The 18850-nt window shown below is 38.9% G+C and overlaps 1 protein-coding gene across 1 annotated transcript in view; it reads right to left on the reverse strand.

Annotated features, from left to right (window-relative positions):
• Window positions 1–690: 690 nt before the first annotated feature.
• Window positions 691–18850, reverse strand: part of nrg3b (neuregulin 3b) — a 316757-nt gene continuing 298597 nt past the window's right edge. Inside the window, exons 8-9 of the mRNA XM_047377626.1 lie at window positions 15125–15307; window positions 691–1925 (exon numbers count right to left, since the gene is read on the reverse strand). Of these exons, the coding sequence (XP_047233582.1) occupies window positions 1175–1925; window positions 15125–15307 (934 nt within the window). The 3' untranslated portion in view covers window positions 691–1174. The remainder of the gene's footprint in view (window positions 1926–15124; window positions 15308–18850) is intronic.

Consider the following 18850-nt stretch of genomic DNA (forward strand, 5'->3'; position numbering starts at 1 on the left):
CATCATTTAATGCTCATGTGAAACCTACAACTTGAATTTGAAGCCCATTAGAAACCTTAACTTATGTGTGGTGCTGATTTAACACCCATAATTTAAATGCAATGCCAATGCAAAACCAATAGGATTACAAGTGAAATGCATGTGACACTCATGAATTACACAAAATGCTCAGGGGGAACACATAAATTACATGTGATACCCAAAAACTAAATGTGAAGCCCGTGTGAAACCCATACACTGAATCTGAAGCCCATGTAAGACTAAATTACATTACATGCTTATGGGAAATACTTGTGATGCCCATATAAAATCTAAGGCCATGTGAAACTCATGTTATTTGTTATGTCCATGTGAAACCGATAATTAATATGTGACAACAATGTAAAACCACTGCATATCATCTACATGTGATAGGCATGGAAGTACATGTGAAACCCATACATTACACGTGAAGCCTATGTAAAACCCATTGGATTACTTCTAAAATGTTTTTGAAAGCCTGTGCGAAGCTCATGAATTTCGTGTGATGCTAATGTAATCGTGAAAACCATAGGAGTACAACTGTGTATCACATGTTTTTACATGCAATCACATGTAAAATCATGTTTTTTCTGTAAGGGTATATTTATCTAATACCTTATATAAATAATGAAATTACCAAATAATGAAATAGATGAAAAAAGCTCTTAGTTAACACTGTTATCTTATTCTTTATTTTGTCACAATTGTATGTCAAATATATATACGCCTATATGACATATATTATATGACATATATAATTTCATTTCTTTACAATAGAGAAACAACATAGAGATGACACACTATTTTGGTTTCTAAGTAGAAGCTCTTTTAAATAGTGATTTTTTTTTCATAACACTGTTTAAATCAAGCTTCCACTCGAGTCCCGCTTTAGTTTTTCTTATTGAGTCACATTTATTCACAATGTGTGTTTGTTTGTCTCCTTGTGGTTTCATGTCTTTTATGTCAAGTTTTTCTTCATTTGTTTAATCTCAACAACAATTCACTCTGTTAATCTTCCATCAGAATTTATCACCATCTGTTGCTGGTCCATGTGGCCACACAGATGGTCCCACAGTCTACCCATCCCGAGCCACAAGCAAAGGTATCCAGTTATTAGAAATGGTGTCTTTGAAGCTTTAGAACGTTAATCCAATCAGCTCGGAGAGGGCTTGGCATAAGTGTTTCCAGTTCCTCTGCAGCTGGTTCCATTGGTGGCCAGAAAGCTGCTTGCCCTTCTGTTTGGGAGAGATGTCTGACCTTGGCACTTTCCCGGGACTTCTCTTTGGCCCACTACCTTCACACCTCTGGTTTCACTTCCCGTGTGCACAGCTCCTGCTAAATATTTAATACCTTTTCCCTCTGACTCCGGTACAGTCTCCACCTCAGCCTCAAGAGTGTTTGTGCTATCGTGATGGCCCTTACTGTGAGATCCAGACATTTTCTGTAGGCTAGAAAGGCTTTTCTGCTTCAAATCTTGCACAATTTCTGCTGTGAACTCAGCAGAGCAGGATGCCTTTGCAAGATTCTTCTCAGATCCCAGCAGAGCACGTGTGGCGGCAGGGAGGATATTGCTGCAGGCTGAAATGTCTGTCTCCAACAAGACATTCCCAAGCGGAGGGGGAGAATTGCTGGTGGGCTTTGCCAGCTCCCCTGACAGCGCCGGGTGCCACTTTAGGAGCCCTGGTTGGTTCCGCTTATTTGTGTGAGCAGGTTCGGCCTCAGGGTCACATGCTTGGAGTGATGGGATGATAGGCACAGAACGAGCACGCAGGGAATGTGGCAGGAATGTTGTCCCCTTGTCCAGTCGGGTGCACGGGACCTCGGTCCATCCTTTTCTGGCAGTAATGTTAGCAAGAGAGGTCCTACTGAGGAGTGTGCCAACCCTTCTGCTAGCTGAATCACACCTTTGGGCAGAAGAGAGAACAAAAATGACACCTTGTGAATAAGAGTCCAATGCATTTACAATGCATATTAAAAGTAGTCATATCTCTTGAATTTTTCACAATATAACCTTGAACTTCAATGTATTTTATTTGGATTTTATGTGAGAAAGCAACACAAAGAAGTAGATAACTGTGAAGAGGAAGGAAAATGGAAATTTACTCTTACACTTACTCTTACACTCTTAAGTAAAATTCTAAGCAACCTATTACCTTCTTTTTTCCACTTCCGCCTCTCTGCCTGCTCAGACGATTTTCTCCTAAGCTCCCTGCTTGCTTGCATTCTTTTACTCCTAAGTTTTTATCTCTTAGCCAAAATTACGGAAATATTGGACTAAAACAACTTCTTACCAGCGACTCCCAAGGATTATTATTATTATTTTTATTTTTTAAAGGACTTTGATGTTTTTATAATCGAACTCGAAAGCAGGACAAGTTGACAGCAGCTAATCAGCACAAAATGCCTCCCTTCACCACAGAGGACTTCGACAAACGTTTACAGAAATTGGCTGTTTTGGAGATGAAAATCCGCCGACTAGAAGTGAATGTGGAGGTGAATATGGGGTACAACGATGATTCAACTCTGCCTGTGATCCCAAACAGTGACAGCCAGCTCAACAACTCAGCCGGCAATCAGAACACTTAGAATAAACCTACCGGCAGTCCCCCCTGGCATGTTTTAGGGGCATGCCCAAAAAATCAAGGTGGACAACTCACTGGAAGATCTCAGCAATTAAATCAATTAGAATGGCCAGAATTAAGGAGAAATGCCCCCGTTTCCCCTGGGAATAGGAGACTTCGACAGCGAGATGCTGTCACAACAACTGATAGGAGTGAGACAGCTGGAAATAATGTAATTCCCCTCCAAAACAGATTTGCTCCACTACAGAATGAAAACAAGGAAAATGATCCATCTTCTGAGAACAATAAAAGGTTTGAGAACAACCTTCATTCTAAACAGTCTTCTCCTAAATTGCCAGAGAAAAAGCGCCCCACCGGACCAAGAACCCTAATAGTGGGCAACACAGCTGTGGATGGGATTAAAAACTTCTGCAACAAGAAAAACACAGAAGTTATGATTGGTACCAGTAACGTGGTCTCTGATATCTCAGAGAATATTCTTGCAATCACCGAAAACGCCCGTCTCTAGAAAACCTTATTATACACTGTGGAGCCATGGATGACGTGGCTAAGAAAAAATCAGAAAGACTGAAGGAGGATTTCACTCGTCTTCTGAATATTGTTGGAGGTCTCAATATCAAGGTATTTCTCAGTAGACCCTTTGCACCAATTTTCTGTGGAGATGAGATTTTTTTGAGACTTCTGATGATTAATAAGTGGTTGAAAAAAACATGTGCCACCACACCTGTGAACTTCATCGACAACTTTAATATTTTTTGGGAAAAACGACACCTTTTCAAGCAAGATGGTTTCTGTTTGAACAAGCCAGGGGCCAGACGTCTCACATCTAATTTCTTCTATTCAGTAAATAATCTGCCAGCAGCTTCGACCTTCAGCAGAGAACATGGAGTATCAACAACAATGATAACGCTGCCTCCAACAGCTCCAGCAGAAACAATCAGCCAGTTGGCTGAGAAAGAGAGGTCATCACAAAACGTCTCCCCATCGAAATCCACAGGACAAGTGGAACCCCCATTATACCCCCATCCCCCCAACCCAGACCCAGACCGACACCCCCGGTAAACCCCCCTCAACCCAGACCCTGACCCAGACCGCACAGAACTCTCCCATCTCCCCACTGAGCCCGCTTTTTGCTTTACTGGATTCTGATAACATGAAAGGAGCTCTTAAAATCGGGACCCAAATGGCTCTGACATCTTCTCCATTCAACATCCCCCGTGGCCGAAGCCCTGCTACTAAACCAACATCTTCCAAATGCCGCAGACCTCCACCACCTCCTAATCTATCTCCTCCTAATCAGGACCTTCAAATCACTTCTCTGTGATACAGTCTGGGCCCCAGTGGTAACTCTATCAGAAATGAGCATGTCCAGGAAAAACCTGGGCCCCTAATAGGAGATAGTTGTAAAATCTCTGTGCTTATACATGACAGAAAGAACAAAGCCAAAAGGATAAGAGACAGTAATAAACAATCAACAAAAGCCCTAAACTGTCAGGTACAACCACATACAGTTAATATCAACAACTAAGTCATATAAACTGGCTTTACTGAACATTAGATCTCTGTCAGGAAAATCAGTTTTAATTAATGACTTCATTACTGACCACGATCTCGATGTATTTAACAGAAACATGGTTACATGAATTTAATGAAGCTCCCATTCTGATAGAGGCGACGCCTCCGAACTACAATTTTCTTTGTGAGAGCAGACAGCAAAGAAAAGGTGGAGGGGTGGCCACTTTTTTTTTAAGATTTATTAGAGTGTAAAAAAGTATTTCTGGGCAAATTTGACTCTTTTGAATATTTGGCTCTCTGGGTAAAGAGCCCGGTCCAAACCATGTTCTTGAATATTTACAGACCTCCTAAGTCCAAAACAAACTTTATCAGTGATTTTAATGAACTTGTATCTGTGATTTGTGTTTATTATGACTGTTTAATTATTGTGGGAGACTTCAACATTCACATGGACAATCCTGAAGACAGAAGTAAAATAGATCTATGTGACACTCTTAGAAAGTTTGGTTTGACTCAACATGTTAAACAGCAAACGCACAAACAGGGACATATTTTGGACTTGATCATCACTAAGGGTCTAAAAATGTCCAATGTGTCTGTAACTGATGTTACATCATCTGCAATGACTCAGTTTGCCAAAGAAACATGATAAGAAAACGCATCTGTAAGGACAGTGCTGCTGAAACCTTTAACCAGATTTACTCTTCTACCTCCACTTTGCCCTGTAACACTGTAGATGAGCTCGTAGATAACTTTCATTCTAAAATGTCAGACATCATTGATTCAATTGCTTCAATTAAAGTGAAAGTCGTTTCTGGGAAGAAAATGTCTCCATGGAGAATTGCTCCACCAGTCAGAAGTGAAAAAAGGAGTGTCGAAAAGCTGAACGCAGGTGGAGAAAGACTGGACTCCAAGTTCACTTTATTATCTATAAAGAGAGACTATACAGATATAACCTACAACTGAAAAATGCAAGGGAATCTTTCTTTTCTGAGATCATCAGCAAAAACATTAACAATGCTCGTGCATCATTTGCGGTCGAAAGGTTAACAAACCCTCCTGTAACTGTAGCATCTGAACTCCACTCTACCAGGGCCTGCAATGAATTTGCTAAATTCTTTACTGAAAAAACCCAAAAGATCAGAGGGGCAGTCAGCACATCCACATCAACTCCAGTACCAAAGTTGTCTCCAACTAGAACCGATTTTGACAAAATTTCCCAATTTCACCAAATAAACTGCAAAATCTTAGAAGAAATCGTACAGCAACTAAGCTCTTCTTCCTGCTGTCTCGATCTTTTACCCACAGCTTTCCTTAAGAAAGCTTTGCCTGTAATAACATCTGATTTAACACAAATAATAAACGCGTCCCTTTTGTCAGGTGTTTTCCCCCACGCCCTAAAAACAGCAATTATCAAACCTCTATTGAAAAAGAGCAACTTGGACAAGCTGCTACTACAGAACTACAGGCCTATATCAAACCTCCCCTTCATCAGTAAGATTATTGAAAAAGCTGTGTTTCAGCAGTTAAACAACTTCCTAACAACGACCAACCGCTTCGATGTCTTCCAGTCAGGCTTCCGTGCCCAGCACAGTACAGAGACGGCTCTTGTCAAGGTGTTCAATGACATCCATATAAATGCACACTGTGGAACAACCACAGTGCTGGTATTATTGGACCTTAGTGCAGCATTCAACACTTTTGATAACTTCATTTTATTAGAGCGCCTGGAAAACTGGGTCGGCCTTTCTGGTACCGCACTCAACTGGTATAAATCCTACTTGAAGGACAGGGACTTTTTTGTGTCAGTAGGTAACTTTACATCAAAGACCACAAACATCACATGTGGCGTTCCCAAAGGGTCCATCTCAGGGCCCCTCCTATTTAATATCTACATGTTCCCCCTAACTCAGATTTTAATAAACATTAACGTAAGTTATCATAACTATGCAGACGACACACAGCTATATGTTACGATGTCACCAGGTGACCATGAACCCATTCAAGCGCTGGGTAAATGCTTAGAAGAAATCAATGCATGGATGGCCCTAAATGTTCTTCAGCTGAATCAAAACAAAACTGAAGTAATAATCTTTGGACCAAAGGAAGAGCGTTTAAAAGTTAGCACACAGCTTCCGTTAATACAGCTAGAAACCACCAGTCAGGCTCGAAACCTGGGTGTAGTGATGGACTCAGACCTGAACATTCAGAGAATGTTACGGCTTGCGAGATATAGGACCCCAGAATGCAGACTAGAAGGCAGCATGTCGGTAAGTAAAAAGGTTTAATAACAAAAACTCACTCACAGCAGGAGGCAGGAACAAAACATCTAACGGGCAGGCGAGACAGGAATGGCATGATCAAAAACAAGACTTTTTTAAGAAATGTTTCTGCGATGACTAACTGAACAGGTGTGTATATATGGAGTGAAAACCAGGTGGAGCAAGGAGACAGATTAACTTTGAGCAGGTGAACCAAATAAACTTAATTGACAGACAGAACAAAATGTGGCTGCGGCAAAAACAGAGACTCCAATATACAAACAAAACCAAACTTGACAAAACATGAACAAGACTAAAACATGACCAGAAAAATAACAGAAGCATGATTCAAAATCTAAGAATAATAATAATAAATAATAATAAACAAAAGAATGAGTCAAAACCTTAACTGTGAAAAACATAAGAAAAAACCCGAAAACAAAAACCAAACAACCCCAAATCATAACAGAGACACGTAAAGACAATAACAAGGTCGGCCTTCTATCACCTAAAGAACATCTCCAGGATTAAAGGACTAATGTCTCAGCAGGACCTTGAAAAACTAATTCATGCATTCATCTTTAGTAGAATTGTTTACTGCAACGGTGTCTTCACAGGTCTGCCTAAAAAGTCGATCAGACAGCTGCAGTTGATCCAGAACGCTGCTGCCTGCATCCTCACTAGAACTAAGAAAGTGGAGCACATCACCCCGGTTCTAAAGTCCCTACACTGGCTCCCTGTAGCTCAGAGAATAGACTTTAAAATACTTCTGTTAGTCTATAAATCACTGAATGGCTTAGCACCAAAATACAGGTCCTTCTCAAAATATTAGCATATTGTGATAAAGTTCATTATTTTCCATAACGTCATGATGAAAATTTAACATTCATATATTTTAGATTCATTGCACACTAACTGAAATATTTCGGGTCTTTTATTGTCTTAATACGGATGATTTTGGCATACAGCTCATGAAAACCCAAAATTCCTATTTCACAAAATTAGCATATCATTAAAAGGGTCTCTAAACGAGCTATGAACCTAATCATCTGAATCAACGAGTTAACTCTAAACACCTGCAAATGATTCCTGAGGCCTTTAAAACTCCCAGCCTGGTTCATCACTCAAAACCCCAATCATGGGTAAGACTGCCGACCTGACTGCTGTCCAGAAGGCCACTATTGACACCCTCAAGCAAGAGGGTAAGACACAGAAAGAAATTTCTGAACGAATAGGCTGTTCCCAGAGTGCTGTATCAAGGCACCTCAGTGGGAAGTCTGTGGGAAGGAAAAAGTGTGGCAGAAAACGCTGCACAACGAGAAAAGGTGACCGGACCCTGAGGAAGATTGTGGAGAAGGGTCGATTCCAGACCTTGGGGGACCTGCGGAAGCAGTGGACTGAGTCTGGAGTAGAAACATCCAGAGCCACCGTGCACAGGCGTGTGCAGGAAATGGGCTACAGGTGCCGCATTCCCCAGGTCAAGCCACTTTTGAACCAGAAACAGCGGCAGAAGCGCTTGACCTGGGCTACAGAGAAGGAGCACTGGACTGTTGCTCAGTGGTCCAAAGTACTTTTTTCGGATGAAAGCAAATTCTGCATGTCATTCGGAAATCAAGTTGCCAGAGTCTGGAGGAAGACTGGGGAGAAGGAAATGCCAGACGTCCAGTGTCAAGTACCCACAGTCAGTGATTGTCTGGGGTGCCGTGACAGCTGCTGGTGTTGGTCCACTGTGTTTTATCAAGGGCAGGGTCAATGCAGCTAGCTATCAGGAGATTTTGGAGCACTTCCATCTGCTGAAAAGCTTTATGGAGATGAAGATTCCATTTTTCAGCACGACCTGGCACCTGCTCACAGTGCCAAAACCACTGGTAAATGGTTTACTGACCATGGTATCACTGTGCTCAATTGGCCTGCCAACTCTCCTGACCTGAACCCCATAGAGAATCTGTGGGATATTGTGAAGAGAACGTTGAGAGACCCAACACTCTGGATGAGCTAAAGGCCGCTATCGAAGCATCCTGGGCCTCCATAAGACCTCTGCTGTGCCACAGGCTGATTGCCTCCATGCCACGCCGCATTGAAACAGTCATTTCTGCAAGGATTCCCGACCAAGTATTGAGTGCATAACTGTACATGATTATTTGAAGGTTGACGTTTTTTGTATTAAAAACACTTTTCTTTTATTGGTCGGATGAAATATGCTAATTTTGTGAGATAGGAATTTGGGGTTTTCATGAGCTGTATGCCACAATCATCCGTATTAAGACAATAAAAGACCTGAAATATTTCAGTTACTGTGCAATGAATCTAAAATATATGAATGTTAAATTTTCATCATGACATTATGGAAAATAATGAACTTTATCACAATATGCTAATATTTTGAGAAGGACCTGTATATTACAGACTTGTTGTCAGTGTATAAACCACCCAGACCTCTCAGGTCTTCTGGCTCAAATCTACTCTGCATACCCAGAACCAGAACCAAACATGGAGAAGCAGCTTTTAGTTCTTATGCTCCACTAATCTGGAATAAGCTGCCAGAAAACTGTAAAAGCGCCGAAACCCTAAGTTGCTTTAAATCAAGATTAAAAACTTATTTGTTTAGAGTGGCCTTTGACTGTGCCATTTAGGCATGATTAGTTGTGTTTTCAGTCCAATTTTCCTTTCATTTTCTTGTCCATCATTCTATTCTCTTTATTTTATTTTATTTTACTTTTTTAAATTACCTCTGTTGTTTGATTTTACCATTTGATTAGTTTTTCTGTGTCTGTATCTGTGTTTATTTGCTTTGTAATTGTATGTACATCGCTTTGAGTGTCTCATTGCTAAAAGGCGCTATATAAATAAACTTACCTTACCTTACCTTCTGAAATGACCTTAAATAAATAGAGTCAACCTAATATTTAATTAAACACCTCAATAGCACAAGCTAACTGTGGATTAGCTGCAGAGGTTTTGGAGACAGGACAACTACTTCCAAATTTATAAAATCTGACCTTTACAAAAGGATGGAAAAAAGAAGGCAATTGCTAAATAAAGTCATAATTGGCCTTATTAGTAGTTTTCCAAAAGCCATTTACGGGACACAGTAAACATATGAAAGAATGGGTTCTGCTCAGATGAGACCAAAACTGAACTTTCCGGTGATGCAAAAAGCTATATTCAACCCTGAGCACACTATCCCCATGGTAAAGCATGATGGGAGCAGCATCATGCTTCAGCAGGGACAGGGGGCTCATCCGAGCCAGTTATCAGATATGCAATACCAACCACACTTTTCTGCTTTGTGATTATGTGCTACTTTGCGTTACCACATTGGGATTTTATCACATAAAATTCCAATGAAACAGATTGAAGTGTGTGATTATAATATGACAAAATGTGGAAGAGTTCAAGGGGCATGATTACTTTAGGAATGTGTATGTCAACTTTTTTTAATTGAAGGCGCTCTTTTGCGCCTAGTAAATAAAACAAAATGTTTGAAAATTAACTTACAGATAAAAATACAATTCTCATGTGTTTTACATTTTACTCCATTTTCACAGGAAAAAAAAAATCTTTCACCAACATTATTATTATTTAGTTATTGTTCTTGCGTAATCTTTGACTAATTATTCATAATCCTCAGCATGAGCAGCCTTGTTTGTTACTGGATAAATGTTTAACCAAGAAATCTATTCTCTTATGACTGCCTAGTCTGCCTTATCAAAGTTTAAAGGCTCCAGCAACGCAGCAGCTGGGTTCCTTACCCCGGCTGGTGTAGATATGTACATGAACATGTTGTACACACAGCACTTTGCTCTAGTTTTGGTTTAGAAGCCAAGGCTCATTACACTTTCTCTGACAAGCTTTCTATGTAACATTTATGGCAAAAAGGAGCCTACATGTGAGTGTGAGATTTCCCATCAGGTGCATTTTTTTAATGGTGATGCATCCTGTTGCAGGTTCCCAGAGGAGTAAAAAGTTGGAAACGCGGCGCTTTAAAGAAACTTATCAAGAGTCAAGTAGTTGAATTTCTGTGTATTTGCACAAAACAGTTAATATTGCTTTAGCTTTAGGGGACAGTCAGTGTTATTCTCAGCCTTCTGAGGCTGTTTGTAGCATAACCGAGTTTAAAAAATTGAATTACTTTTCTCACTCCCTTATTGGTATAAGAAGGACGAATGCAAGCTGGAGGTAAATATGTCGGATCAAAACATATCTAAAAATAACTCCCACAGCGAATTTGACTCCAACGCCATCCCACTCTGCGACGGGTAAATGTTTTGACACCGGATAATAAAACTGACTGTGGGGATTTGTTGGGGATAATGGAAAACACAGAAGAGTATTCTTGTATTTGTTTGCCGTCTTCGACTCTATCTGCTTTTTTTCAGTTTTTGTTGCCTCCATCTTTACTCCTCTCTGCTCACATCATCTCTGCCCAGTCGTTTTCCTGTCCTCACTTCCCCCCCCCTCACTCGTTCTCCTTTTCGCCTCTTCTCATTTGCAGAAATGAGAGGGTGTATCCATGGCAACATGGGAGATGAGGGGGCTGAGGAGGAGAGAGAGGGAGAGGGGCCGGTGAGCTTGCTGTTGTGTGACTCTTAAGTTGAAAAATAGGTCATTTTTTGCCTCGTAAAACCAAAAGGAGGCATACAGTTAAAACCAGATATTTAGATCAACCATACAAAAACATGTTGTTGCTTTTTTTCTTACCACCTAACGTTGAATCAGACTAAACTTTTCCTGTTTTTGGTCAGTTAGGGTTACCAAAATAATACATTTTTGCTATATGCCACAATAATAGGAGATCATTTTTAATGACTTTCTTCAAAAGCGAAGTTTATACACACTAGGATTTATGGCTTTAAACAATTTAGAAAATCCAGTTATTTATGGCATGGGTTTATAAGCTTCTGATAGATTAATGCACAATTTTTGAGTTTAGTGGAGGTGCAACTGTGCATGTACTTTAAGGTGACGCCTGAAACATACTGCTTCCCTGTGTGACTTCGTGGAAAAGTCAAAAGAAATTGGTGAAAATATCAGAAAGAGAATTATGGCTGAAGAGGTTGGCCGAAGCTGGTTAGAGAGTATCTTGATCCATGTTGAAGCAAATCCTGTACTGACACAAAAGGCCACTCAGCATGGAAGAAGCCATTTCTCAAAAAGCCACTAAAGCCAGATAACAGTTTGCATAGCCACTCAGAGACAAAGACTTAACATGAATTGAAACTAAAACTGAAGTGTTTTGCCATAATGCTCAGCATTTCATTTGGGGTAAAAAGGGGGAAACTTGCACGCTTCAGAGAACCATCTCAAGTATGGAGGTGGCAGCATTATTGGTGTGGCTATGTTTTGCTGAGGCTGGTGTACTTCAGAAAATAAATAGCATCATGAGGTAAGAACAATAAATGGAGAATGTCAAGCATAATTTCAAGACATAAGCGAAGAAATTAGAGCCTGTAAACAAATGGGTCTTACAAGTGAACAATAACCCAGAACAAATGGCTAGATTAGTGAAAAATGTCTTAAAGACAACAAAGGCAGTATTTTGGAGTGGCCATCACAAAGCCCTTATCTCTACCCTTTTATCCTAGAAGATTTTTAGGCAGAAGGTACTGTATATGTAAGCAAAATGGCCTACAAACCTGAATGAATAACAACAGTTCTGTCAGAAGGAATGGGCCAAATTCCCATATCTATAGTGAGACTGTTATGGAAGGATACCCAAAATGTTTGACCAATATCCTACAGTTTAAAAGGCAATCCTACCTAATATGAAGGATATGTATCTAAACATCTAACTTTGATGAAATAATAAAAATTACAAAATTCTCTCTCTCATTATTCTGGCATTTAGCCAATAAAAATAATGTTGGTAATTCTAACTGATCTAAAACAGGAAACATTTTAACAGGTAAAAAGTGAGAATTAAAAAAAAGGTTATGTGTCTTCTTATACAGTGTATTGTATCTAAGTATCTGGTTTCAGCTGCATATGCAAAAACAAACCTGGAAGAAATGTATCAATGGATAATAATATCTAAGTTGTCTAATTGTACAAATGCACTCATATCCCAAAGAGGATGAGAAGCCTTCTTATTTCAGCTTTTCTCCTAACCATTAGGAGAATGTGTGTAAGAGTTAATTGCCTACTGCTTACAGATTTTTCCTATGTGATTTTAGAAAAAAACAAAAAAAGAAGAGATATTTCTCATTAGTTTCTTTATTAGTTTGTTTGTTATTCAGGGGAAGAGTGTGTGCACATCTCTGAGTGTCTGTTTAGTAGGGGAAATGACTCCTGGAGGATCTCTTCCCAACACAACCCATCTGACAGGCTCCACAAAGCTTTGTTTAAAAATTTAAATTATGGAAATAGGTCACAAAAAGAGTTTGGCAGCACGTACAGTATCCTACAAGTCACTGAAATGCTCAGTCAGGATGGCTTGCTAATAGGAACATCGCTGTGCTCTTTTGAGTGTGGGGAATACACGAGGGAGACACCGCTGTTTTAATGACAGACGTATCTGTTAACAGTGTCATCGCTTCAGCTGCACTCGCCAACAGCAAATTAGGCATTTGTTTTTGGTTGTTGTTTTGTTATTTGAGTTATATGCTAACCAGGATGGTTATTTACACCTACACATGCTTATATCTGTGTTTGTAAATAAAAACATGAAATTATTTCATGTTTTCAGAATGACTTTATAAAAGAACAAATGACTGTGAAGGAGCCTGACAGTATGAATAAATATACTTTCGAAAATGTGTACCTCAAGGACCAGCAGGAGATAAGTAGTTTTGCAGTCTTGGAAGCTGCTGTGCAACAATCATTCTGAACAGCTTTGTTTGTATTAATATAATCCATTCTCTCCTTGAGGACACTGGACAAATATTGCCTCTTTGATAACAAATGTTTCAGAGATTTGACTCCTTTGAATGCATGCCAGTTAGGAGGATGATCAGACTCTGCTTTTGAAACCTGTTTAAGTCTCCAGATAGCTAACTGGTGTGAGACGACACTGCCAAAAGCATGCTTTGTTTTTCATCCAACTTGAAATCCAAGGATCCAGTGTCTGATAATTCATGTCAAGACAGATCAACTTGCTGCCCTTCCTTATAATGCTGATTAGCACAGGGGAAATCAAAGATGTCTGTCAAAATAGTCACACCTCTTATGTTTTTTCATATTTTGTCTCATTTAAGCACAAATTTCCATATGTTTTACTGGAATTTTATGTGTTACATCAACACAAAGTAGTGCCTAATTGTGCAGATGCAAAAGATACAGGGTTTTCATTATAACCTGTATTTTCATTAAGCCCAATTTACTATGATACTCATTTAAGAAACCAGTGCAACCAGTTGCTTTTAGAAGTCACTTATAATAAAGAAAGAGTATCCACTTGTGTGTAATTTAACCTACTGTAAGTATAAATACAGCTGTCCGTGAAGGTGTCAGAGGTTTGTTTGAGAACATTATTGAAAAAAAATGCATCATGAAGAACAAGGAAGTTTAAAGCAGAGTTAGGCCAACATCACTGCAGGCCCCACACACCCTGGAGACTGTTTTGACTTGTCCCTGGATAAGCACTGATCCAGGAGTACTTTCTATGTCAAAGAAAAGTACGATGTTAATGACAGTAGTAGCTCCTTTAGTGATTTCATCTAGGAGAGAAACGGCTAAGCAGATAAGGTCTGACCCAGTTTTCAAGTCTATAGGATAAAGTAGAGCACATACAGTTAGTAGCAATAAAAGCTCAAGTAATAGCCATGTCAAGACAGGGTGTCTGCCTCACAGACTAAGAGTGGGAGCTGGTTCCACAAGACAGAAGCCTGATAACTAAAAGATCGGATTCCCGGTTTACTGTTAGAAACTCTAGGAACCACCAGTAAGCCTGCAGTATGAGGGCAAAGTGCTCTGTTAGGAACATATGGAACAATCAGATCTCAAATGTATGATGTAGCTTGATTAATAAGGGATAGGTAAGAAACAGAATTTTAAATTCTATTCTAAAAACACTTTCTCAGGGGGTAGTGAATACAAATAAATCCCACATTTTCCGTTTTTTTTCTTCTCCTTCACAATCTATGTTGTAGTCTATCACATAAAATACATCAAAGTATGTTTTTACAAAATAAGCAAATGTGAAAAAGTTCAAGATGTATGAAACCTTTTGTGAAGCACTATATTCAAATGCGGTGTTGGTTTGTTCAACAGTTGTCTAATTTGGCTACTTAGAGAAAAAAAATGGAAGATAAATGATTTCATTGACATATGAACCATGAACACTGTTGGAAATGGGGATCTGTGCATGATTTCCCAATTAGCATTGTTATGCTGTCCTAGGAAGTCAGATAAAACAATTTTGCTCTTATATGAGCCGCCTAGTGGCATCTGTAAGACGGATTAGACTTACGCTCATATCTTCCTCAGTAGCATGATGTGGCTGAGGATTTGGGATCAAGTGTGTTCTTCAAATTAATAGTGGCAGTCTGAGCTGAATGAGGGCATGGCATATCTCATTTATCTCCTTGGATCAGCTTTCTGAGGATAGTCTGTGGATTTGAACTGACTATTACAGTCGCAGACTAATTTCTCCCAAAGTCCTCTGGCCGCAACAACAACTTAACCTCAGTTAGTCCAGAGCTTTGTGCAACTAAACTGATTATGTGGCCCCAGTGTGGAAAGAGGCAGCGGGAATTTCCTCTTTTAGGATCAAAAAAATATGATGAAAGTAACAACAGAGAGAAATACCTTCTTATGGGCTCCATGTCTCTGGAGTCATCCTCCTGCAGGTGTTTGTAGACATGCCCAGCCACCCTGGAGCTGTCAATTAGACTTGTCGATATTTTGTGTTTCTCTCTGGAAATGGGTGGGGTCCTGAAGTGGTTGACCTCTCTTCGCTGTTTGGCTGGGCTGAGTGATAGGGAACTACTCCTGCAACAGGAAGGGAAACAGTATATATATATATATATATCTTATCACAAGCTGAAACTGCTTTGTATTGTCATATATATATATATGTCTTGTTCTGTATTGGTTGATGTGAAATGTACTGCATTTCTGAGATATAAGCAGTTGACCAAAAAGTATGTGCATTTAAGCATGTAACAATTACTACTAGTTATATGCAAAATGAAAAATGTACAAATGAGCAACAAAGTCTGCATTTGAAAGAAACTATTTGTTATGGTTAAAACAAAAGGACTTGAATTGTAAAACATTTAGAAATTTTCCAGCAGCAGCTTTTTGTGCACAACTGTGATCTAAGTTGCTGATCAGTTATTGCTGTACTGTATATTACGCCACATTCTCAACACATAACCATTTATATCTCCTTCGACATAAAGCTGTGAAAATTTGTTTCTGTACTGTCAAAATAATAACACTAAAAACACCTTCCATTTGAATTCCTCTTACTGCCTACCTGCTGAAGCATTAAACTGTAATTAGGCCCACAGCGTGCTTCTAGTATCTACAAGTGCTCCTTTATATGTCAGGCTTTTTATGTATGAGGAGAAATAAGAAGAAATCTTTGTGGCAATTTTCTTGAAACTTCAGGTTAATCATTTTTCCTGAGGTGTGATTGAATGAAACAGGCCCAAACTTGACAGCGCTGGCCTGTGCTAAGTGCTGTTAAAATGAATACAAATATACACACACACACACACACACACACTTAAAAAACATGTAAACAGAGAAGCAGGTGCATTCAAACCATCACATTCACACACAAGGAGCATGCAGCACCTAAATAATTTGATCATAGATGCTGTCATTTCCCTGGGTTCCCCCTCCCCTTTATTGTGTTTCCTCTCTATCCTTGTTACCTTTGTCTCTTTATAATTGGCATAGCCTATCCAATTTACTGCCTAAAAACAGATATAGCCTGTAATGCTATTTATTTAATACAGTCAACTGTGTAGAAGGGGGAAATTCCTATTTTTCCTTTTTGTAAAACAAGTCTGCCAATGACATTGCAAGGCAACCAGTCCCACCACGCTGTGTGCAAAAGCAGGAAAGGACACTAATAACTACTTGCACAAAGAACGTCTTATATATTTCTGTTTTTGCTTTGCTTATCCTATTAAAATGTAATTCTAGGAGAACATTTTTCTTGGTGGCTATTAATCACCAGTATCATGACAACATCAAGACTGAAAACTACAGAACATACTCACTGCAGTAAAACTATAGTCATTTTTAATTAACTACGTTTCTAGCTTCCTACAACGGCTAATTGTGCTGCATGGTGAATGCTAGCTTGTACCTAAACACATGGAACAAGTAGAGACCCAATCTGGGCTGTGTTAGTTTACTAGTGCTTATCTTAACATTTTTTAGCATCTCAAAAATGATTAAGACAGTAAAGATTTAACTTTGACCAACATCACAAATTCGGCATGAACAGCTTCTTGAAAATGTGATGATTATTTTTACATATGCATTTATTTACATGGAGTTTCTGCTGAATTAACTCACAATATCCCTTGGCCACCTACATCTAGCACTAATGGTTTAGGTTTTGATAAAAGCATACCTTTCTCTTTACTTCAAGACCACTTTAGGTGCTATTGGTTTATTCTAAAGAACACATATTTTACAGTGTTTATAACAGTTTCTTATCTCATGCTTAACACTCTTCTAAATAAGGGCTGTTTTATTTTAATTACTGTAAATAAAAATATTTGCTTTAACTGAAATTGCCTTCTTTTCTTCAGGAGTTAAAAATTGTTTCTGATCAAATTGATACTAATGTGCATTTAGCAATCATTTTATTTTTGTCAATTTTTTTGGTTTTTGTTTTGTCTTTAGGCAATAAATCAGGTATATTTCAGGTATACTTAATATGAATGCTTATACTAACTACTCTCTATTGCGGTTCATCCCTGGCACCCTTGAGTGATTACTTTAAAGGTAATATGCTAATTTGGACAGTGAAACCATACTGTTTGACTAACAGAGTCCCACTTTCTTTCACTCAGCCACAAGCACAGCTATATAGTATAACAGGAATACATCGATGATACATGTAGCTTCTTTTTCAGTGAACCTTGAATTGCATCAGCTTTGCTATATCCTGGAAACATTGAAGGAACCCGGATCTCCCAGAGCTGTCAAGTGATGGACGCAGCTTTCTTTTTTTATAGGCAAGCTGTTTTAAATTTTTTTCAGAGCACAGTAAGTGACCTAGTTAAAAGCAATCTCTCTGTGTCTGTAGCAGTAAAGAAGCAACATCAGATGTAAATTAAAGATATCGAACACAGTTGTACAATTTGTATTCCAAGCTAATATGAAATTATGCCATAGAGACAAACTGTTTCATTGTATACAGGCCCACATCATACACCCTAAGATTATATTTATATTTTAATCCTTAAGGATCCCTGCATAACCACAGTTTATTATTATATATCTGTAAATTAAATGACTGGGTCAGAACCAGCATGGAAGTAGAATGGGCATAAAGGGAGCTTTTCGGAGTTTGTTTGTGTTAGTCTTTAAATAGAAATCTAAAGCTTTAGAATGCCATGAAAAGGTTGTCATACATTTAAACTTTTTTCACTTCATTAAAAAGGAATGTATGCAATTGACCAAAAAAGTGTATATATCTAATTGTGAAATGGACAGAAAAGTATACACAGATAATAAGATAACTAAATCAACTAAATCAAAACTTGCAAGCACCATTTGCTACAAGTCTGTCGGTGTATGAACACCACGTTTCAAATCTTGACACAGATTATCAATGTATGTATGTAATTTATGTCTGCACTTTGACTGGCTCATTGTAACACATGTATATGCTTTGATCTGAGCCATTCATTGATGTTCTGGTTATGGTGATGTTCATTTTTCTGCTGGAAGGAGAACCAAAACCCCCCCCCTTAAGGCTTTCGAGGCCGCTAGCTGGTCTTCTTCCAGGATTGCAATATATTTAGCTTCATTCATCTTTCTATCAACTCCGAACAGCTACTTAAAAGGTAAATGAACTGAACTTATACTGGTCCTTCTCAAAATATTAGCATATAGTGATAAAGTTCATTATTTTCCATAATGTCATGATGAAAATTTAACATTCATATATTTTAGATTCATTGCACACTAACTGAAATATTTCAGGTCTTTTATTGTCTTAATACGGATGATTTTGGCATACAGCTCATGAAAACCCAAAATTCCTATCTCACAAAATTAGCATATCATTAAAAGGGTCTCTAAACGAGCTATGAACCTAATCATCTGAATCAACGAGTTAACTCTAAACACCTGCAAAAGATCCCTGGGGCCTTTAAAACTCCCAGCCTGGTTCATCACTCAAAACCCCAATCATGGGTAAGACTGCCGACCTGACTGCTGTCCAGAAGGCCACTATTGACACCCTCAAGCAAGAGGGTAAGACACAGAAAGAAATTTCTGAACAAATAGGCTGTTCCCAGAGTGCTGTATCAAGGCACCTCAGTGGGAAGTCTGTGGGAA

The sequence above is a fragment of the Girardinichthys multiradiatus genome, chromosome 10, assembly GCF_021462225.1.
Source record: "Girardinichthys multiradiatus isolate DD_20200921_A chromosome 10, DD_fGirMul_XY1, whole genome shotgun sequence".
NCBI classification, from domain to species: Eukaryota; Metazoa; Chordata; class Actinopteri; order Cyprinodontiformes; family Goodeidae; genus Girardinichthys; species Girardinichthys multiradiatus.